Genomic DNA, 7,554 nt, shown 5'->3' on the forward strand with positions numbered 1-7,554 from the left:
TGGCTCACGGGCCCAGCCGCTCCGCGGCATGTGGGATCTTCCCGGACCGGGGCACGAACCCGTGTCCGCTGCATCGGCAGGCAGACTCTCAACCACCGCGCCACCAGGGAAGCCCAATAGTCCCTTTTAATTTGGAGTAATCTTACATTTAAAAAAATTGAGGTATAGTTGATTTACAATATTATATGTTTCAGGTGTACAACATAGTGATTCACAATTTTTAAAGATTATACCTCATTTATAGTTATTATAAAATATTGACTATATTCCCTGTGCTGTACAATATATCCTTGTGGCTTGTTTATTTTATACATAGTAGTTTGTACCTCTTAATCCCCTACCCCTATCTTGTCTCTCCTCACCTTCCCTCTCCCCACTAGTAACCACTAAATTGTTTTCTGTAACTGTGAGTCTGTTTCTTTTTTGTTATATTCACTAGTTTGTTTTATATTTTAGATTCCACATATAAGTGATAACATACAATATTTGTCTATCTCTGTTTGACTTTCTTGTTTTTCTTGAGGTTTTGCTCTGTATAATGTCTCATATTCTTAAATTGTCTGAATAGTTCTTTTACTCTTCCATCCCCTGTACTTTTTTTTTAAACTGGAAATTAAGTCTATAGGCTTAATTAGGTTGAGTTGAACATGGTGGTGGGAGTACTTTGTAGAATTACTGGTCACCTCCTATTCCATCTCATCAGGAGGCACGAATGCCAGTTTGCCACCCTCTCAGTGACGCTATTTTAACTTGGTTAGGGTAAAAGGCTCCATAGCTCTCCATTCCAATTGTCCATTTTCCCCTTGGAAATTAACAGGAAAACTGTAGGGTGATACTTTGTCACATTGCCCATCACTGACCAAATAAATTATTTCATTGATTTTGTAAAATGGTGATCTAACTCTCATTCCATGTACAGGTACCAGCCTTCATTCTTCTGTAAAAGTCTAATTGCCAGGACATTATACCTTGTGTTATATTTTTTATTTGAAAGACAGTTAAAGTAAAAGAAAACACAAACAGCATATAGTTATTATAAAATATTGACTATATTCCCTGTGCTGTACAATATATCCTTGTGGCTTGTTTATTTTATACATAGTAGTTTGTACCTCTTAATCCCCTACCCCTATCTTGTCTCTCCTCACCTTCCCTCTCCCCACTAGTAACCACTAAATTGTTTTCTGTAACTGTGAGTCTGTTTCTTTTTTGTTATATTCACTAGTTTGTTTTATATTTTAGATTCCACATATAAGTGATAACATACAATATTTGTCTATCTCTGTTTGACTTTCTTGTTTTTCTTGAGGTTTTGCTCTGTATAATGTCTCATATTCTTAAATTGTCTGAATAGTTCTTTTACTCTTCCATCCCCTGTACTTTTTTTTTAAACTGGAAATTAAGTCTATAGGCTTAATTAGGTTGAGTTGAACATGGTGGTGGGAGTACTTTGTAGAATTACTGGTCACCTCCTATTCCATCTCATCAGGAGGCACGAATGCCAGTTTGCCACCCTCTCAGTGACGCTATTTTAACTTGGTTAGGGTAAAAGGCTCCATAGCTCTCCATTCCAATTGTCCATTTTCCCCTTGGAAATTAACAGGAAAACTGTAGGGTGATACTTTGTCACATTGCCCATCACTGACCAAATAAATTATTTCATTGATTTTGTAAAATGGTGATCTAACTCTCATTCCATGTACAGGTACCAGCCTTCATTCTTCTGTAAAAGTCTAATTGCCAGGACATTATACCTTGTGTTATATTTTTTATTTGAAAGACAGTTAAAGTAAAAGAAAACACAAACAGCAAGGCTGATTGCAAAGTTAATATGCCAGTGAAAGAAATTTTGTTTTGTGGGAGATTTTCCTTTCAAGGAAGATTAGAGGCACTCAAGTATTAAAGGGAAGCTGGATGAAATTATCTAGCTCACTTTCTTTAAAAAAAAATAGTAATTTTTATTTTTAAAATTTTGCTTATTTTTTAAAGAAAGAACTGAAATTTTATAGTCCGTAAATCCGCAGTTCCAAGTCTTATATCTTCCTTACTGTGTGGTATATTCTGAAAAATTTAACCTTTGAAATTGTTTCTTGGGGGCTTGTGTCATATACTCTTCACTTTCCCCTTTGCTTTGCTTTCCTTCTCCTTTCCTTTCCTTTTTTCTCCTTCTCTCTCTATCTCTTTCTTTCTTTTTTTTCTTTCTTTCTGATATATGCTTTTGGAATGTGTTTAGGCTAAAGAAGGAAATGTATTTTGTCATTTTAATGGAACACTTAGATTATTGCTAAGCAGCAATTTCCACAGACACATGGAAAGAAAGTGGTCAATTTATCATAGTTTCCTGTACGGTTCTCTTCAGTTGCCTGCTTTTGAACTTCAGGCCTATTTTAATACATCAAGGGAGAGAGTTGAAATAAAGCGGCTATTGGGTTAAGATGATGGGGAAAGAAGAGAAGGGGTTGGCTTTTGTGCTCAAAATCGGCCTGAGATGACCTGTCACTTAGCCTGGACTTCTGAGATTTGTCCCCCTCTTTCTCCCACATTCAGATGCTGCTTTAGATTTGGGCTGTTATAATTGAAGTCCAGCTTGATATTCACCTGGCCTGCTACCCTCTCTTGTTACCCTCTGAGCATGATGCAACTTGAAAACCGACTCACTATCCACTGCCTAGCGTATCATCTAACAAATAGCTCTGAGTGCCCCAGGATTCCAGGCCCCATGCCGGGCTCTGGCGGTCTGGGGGGTTCCAGATGGAGTAGTCCTGCCTCTGTGCAGCTGACATCTTCACGGGGCAGAAAGGCAGCATATGAGCAAACTGACAGGATGATTTCCAATAGTGATGATTTCATAAAGAAAGTAAAACAGGGCCACCTGATGGAGGATGATGGGGGAGCTCCTCTACAGAGAATAGCCAGGAAGGGCCTCCTTAGGTAAAACGTGAATGATGAAAAGAAATCAGCCATGCATCTGGGAAGGGGTGGACATTCCAGGCAGGGGAAACTGCAAAGACCCTGAGATGGAGATGAATTTGGCATGTTGGGGTAGCAGAAAGAATGCCAATATTATTGGAGCATAATAAACAAGGGGGAGAGCTGAAAGGAAGTGAGATCTGAGAAGTAATCAGGGTCCTGATCACATAGGACCTTGTAGGGCTAGGCCAAGAACTTTGGAATTTGTTCTAATTGCAAAGGGAAGTCATTAGCATATTTAATATAGGAAATGACATCTGATTTGTGTTTTTAAAAAGATCACTCTGGTTGCTGTGTAGCAAATGGACTTGGTAGGACAAAGTAGAGAAAAATTAGGAGCTATAGTGTCTCCAGACTTAGATACGGGCAACTTCATTTTCAATTTTGGATGGTTCCATTTTGTTCTCAGTGTTCTCTCATGTTTTTCTCAGACATGGAAAAGAACTATTTTTGTCCTTTGTAAAATAAAAGTTTTGGTATTTGAGAATATCAGGAAGTGTGATCAGAGAATACAGTGAATAAAGGAGAAAACAGATTTCATTTAACAGCATATGATATGCTTGATTCAGTGAGACAATGTACGGTACATTAAGGGTCTTCTCTGTGCCAAGCACTGTTCTAAATCTCACTAAAAAATACAGATGTGTCATCCCCTATTTAATTATTTTATAAATTATCATTCTACTTAATGAACAAACAGAGAGAAAACTTGCCCAGACAAAAATGTTTAATAGTTGAAAGTTATATCTTGTGCATCCCTCATCTTTACATTCTCTGCCATTTTTTTCCTCTGGGCTGCTTTTAACTCTATCTTCAAACCTCAGGTCCTCTTGCTCCTGTGTTTCCTCAAATGAAACAATTCAGGATGGGAAATACTTTTTTAAAACTCGAGAACACTCCACAAGTACGAGTTTTAATTAGTAGTAGTAACTTTTAGACTGGTTTTCAGATCCATATTCATGACAGTTGTATAAATGAATCATAGTAGCTTAAAACTTTTTTAAAGCTAAATGCCCCATCTCAGTATTCTTTTCCCTAACCCCCTGGCCCAACTCCTTCAGCAGGACTGGGACTAGGGTGAAAGGAATGAGATCAAGTTATGCGAGACTGAATCATATATTTGTAATAGCATATCCTGTCTTTATTTTAAAATGATATTCTGTTCAACTTGGATATTTTTACATTAATTTTGATCTTTCAAAATGTTGCATTCAAGTATTACTTATCTTGATTATTGAGTTTTTTGACACATCCTTAAATTTTACAACTCAGGCAGTTGCCTCTCTCATCTCACCCTAGTCCCTGTCCTGCTCCCCCTGCAAATACATCCCCTTTCCCCACAATCTCCATTAGCCCAAGCCCAGCCCTGATTGTGTCAGTATATTTTGAAAAGGCTTTTTCTGTGTGCATCTGATATAATCCCAGGTTTAGACCTGCTACAAAGAAGGAGGAAAGTTCTGCTGGTGTCATTTTTAGAGGAGGACCCTTTAGATTGATATTGACCCTCCAGAAGGTTTCCCAGGTTCATTTCAATACATAGTTCTAAAAAAGGTATGGTGGTTTTAAAAATTCTCAAATGACATAGGGAGCTTTTAAAACTATAATTTTACCTTCTTCCTTGCCCTTTTTACGTCCCTTAAAGAAGAAGAAGGGGGCAGGACAAAGGCAGTGGCACAGTTTGAAGGCATCTTCTAGGACTGGAGTGTGTGATGTTTGCTTGGAGGGTGGATAGGTTTGGGTTCATGGCTCAGACTCATGTTATATTAAAGCTTGACTAGCAGCATGAGTCTTTGTGATTCAAGATGAGGTGAACATTTACTGTTTCTTGAGGACCCAGTGTAGTGCAGTTGAAAGGATAACTAACAGTCTGTCTTCAGTGCAGTCTGGGTTCCTGGTCACTTCATCTCCTCAGATGAAGACCCAGGATGGTTTGTTTCTCCCTCTTCTTGGTTTTCTGTGTAAAGCATTAGAATTAGAGTCACAGTATCTGGGTTTGAAACCCAACTCTTCCCTTGGTTCCTGTGTGGTTTCTGGCTTCTCTCTGAACTTCAGTTGCCTCATTTGTAAACTGATCATAACAATTCCTCTTTTCAGTGTGTACCCATGTCCGTGATATGATGACATCTGGAAGGGCTGACGTGAACTAACATGATAGGTGTTCAGTAATTGTGATCATGAATCTGTCTAAACTATATCACGAGTTTTTTGCACATTTCTAATTAGTTTTTGCGAGGTGATGGATCAAGGCAGACATGTCTTACATGCCTAGTAGTTATTCTTTGTTACACACAGTATCTAAGACCTTGTACTAACATTTATCTTGTACTTGTAAATATTGGAGATAATATATATAAGACAGTTAGCACATGGGAACATCCTAGGGTTTGAGAAAATGAAAATTGAAATATGAAAATGGATTTAACAACTCAGTTTTCTCATTCAACTGCAACTTCAATCTTGAGCAAATATAATGTTTGAGACATGTAAGGCATTAATTAGTAGAATGTAGACCATTTAATTATTCTAGAAGAAATATTATTTAAAAAGAAAACACAGCTAAATAAAAACCCCAAAATAATTGTTTTGACTCTTTGTAAAGATTGAAATGTTTTTATCTTTTATCTTAAGGTACTAAATCAAACTTCTCGACTTGAAATACAACTGCTGGAGAATTCATTATCAACATACAAGCTAGAGAAACAACTTCTTCAACAGACAAATGAAATCCTAAAGATTCATGAGAAAAACAGGTGAAGATTGTTGTATTCCAAAAATATGTACATTTGTACTTATTTATATCCTCCACCACTCTGCCAACTCTTAAATAAAGATTGGTGTAATTTGCAAAAAGAAAAATACAGAGCCAAATTAATTTTTAATATAAAAAGGAATGAGAGCTTAAGGTGACTACAGCAAGTGTGTCAACAATAAGATTAATACTGTTGCTTACACTCTTGAAATATTTGCTTTTTATAACTTTTAACACTAATTTATCTAATGTTTAGTTGTTCAGATCTTACCATATCCACAAAAATTAATTGATTCTATGACTAAATTTGGTGACACAAAATATTGACAATTTTCAGCAGAACCAAAATGTAGGGAGAAGATAGAGCTTCTGAAACTCTGTAACTTGAATTATCACTCTACCAGCCCTAAACCTTGTACAGAGCTACAAGGTTTGAATTCAGAGATCTTTCACGGGAGAGAAGCAAATTTTCTTTTCAGAAAATTATTTCCCTGTAAAGCTGATTCAAATGTTGTTTCCCCCTTCCATTTAAAGCCATTAACTCTGAACATAATAAATTTCTTTGGTTAGCTTTATAGATGTGTTTTGTAAACTATGAATCATCTCAGGTAAGTGAAAGGGACTTACAGATCCTGATAGCCAGGATGATATATAGACTACATTATTTTGAAGTCCCTGGCATTCATGATGGACAATTCAATCAAAGCACTGACCTCTGTAGAACAAATATGTTGTATATTAACTGCATTTTCTTCTGGATATTCGGACAGCTTGAAGAAGTTTCAGTTCTTATGCATTATATTGATCTAAAGATCTTTGTGTTGCTACAAACTAATTAAATACCATTGTCTCAGTGGAATCAGAGTTTCCACCATATTCCAAACGAGAAAGGCACCTAAGATGAGCTGCTAGTTCTCCTTTTACTTTACAGATGAGGGAACAGACTCAGTGGAAGTGAGTGATCTATCCAAGGTCTCACAGCTTGCTGGTGGCACAACTGGGAATGTAATCCAGGTTTCTTTATTCCTCGTCCTTCTCTTTCCACTGTAGCACATGATCTCTCAGTACTCTCTTCAACCTAGAAGGACTTCCCAACTTTATGCTAAGTGTAGGCCTTAATGACAATGATTATAATTAAACTTTTACATGAAGAAGATAAACCTGACATTTGGTTTAGAGTCTGAAAGGGGTCAATCCATGTTTTGTGACTTGTATTTCTAAGTCCTACATTTGTTTATCTTTGTACTATGTCATGGGGTAAACTGTATAACTAAATAACTATAGATAAACTTGACAGGACTTGACTCTGAACTGGTTGCATGAGGAAATGTTCTGGAATTGAAAATCCAGTTTAAAAGTACCATTTATCCCACTGCATTTTCACAGTAACCAGACACATACATGTAACAGGTATACTTTACGGCAACTATCCCTTGATTTAGGGTCCTACCATGCTTTAACTTTGTCGCTAAAAGCAAACCCCATTTATAATCACGTTTCAAGATGCTATTGTGAAAGCTTTGTCTAGGAATGAAGAAGTAAAATAATGACAATTTTAACGTATTCTTAGGTTGTTTTTATAATTCTATAAATAACACACATTTATTGTAGAAAAGTGAGAAGGTACACAAGAAAATTAAAAACCATAATCCCATCACATTGAGAGAGCTTCACATGTTGCTGTATAAAAAATATAAATAAAGGGCTTCCCTGGTGGCGCAGTGGTTGAGAGTCCGCCTGCCGTTGCAGGGGACACGGGTTCGTGCCCCAGTCCGGGAGGATCCCACATGCCGCGGAGCGGCTGGGCCCGTGAGCCATGGCCGCTGAGCCTGCGC

At 37.2% G+C, this 7,554-nt stretch overlaps 1 protein-coding gene across 1 annotated transcript in view; it reads left to right on the forward strand.

Moving 5' to 3' along the window:
- ANGPT1 (angiopoietin 1) overlaps nt 1-7,554 on the forward strand; it is a 251,195-nt gene that overhangs the window by 159,271 nt on the left and 84,370 nt on the right. Inside the window, exon 3 of the mRNA XM_024129876.2 lies at nt 5,599-5,720. Within this exon, the coding sequence (XP_023985644.1) occupies nt 5,599-5,720 (122 nt within the window). The remainder of the gene's footprint in view (nt 1-5,598; nt 5,721-7,554) is intronic.

Source organism: Physeter macrocephalus, chromosome 15, assembly GCF_002837175.3.
Source record: "Physeter macrocephalus isolate SW-GA chromosome 15, ASM283717v5, whole genome shotgun sequence".
Classification (NCBI taxonomy): domain Eukaryota; kingdom Metazoa; phylum Chordata; class Mammalia; order Artiodactyla; family Physeteridae; genus Physeter; species Physeter macrocephalus.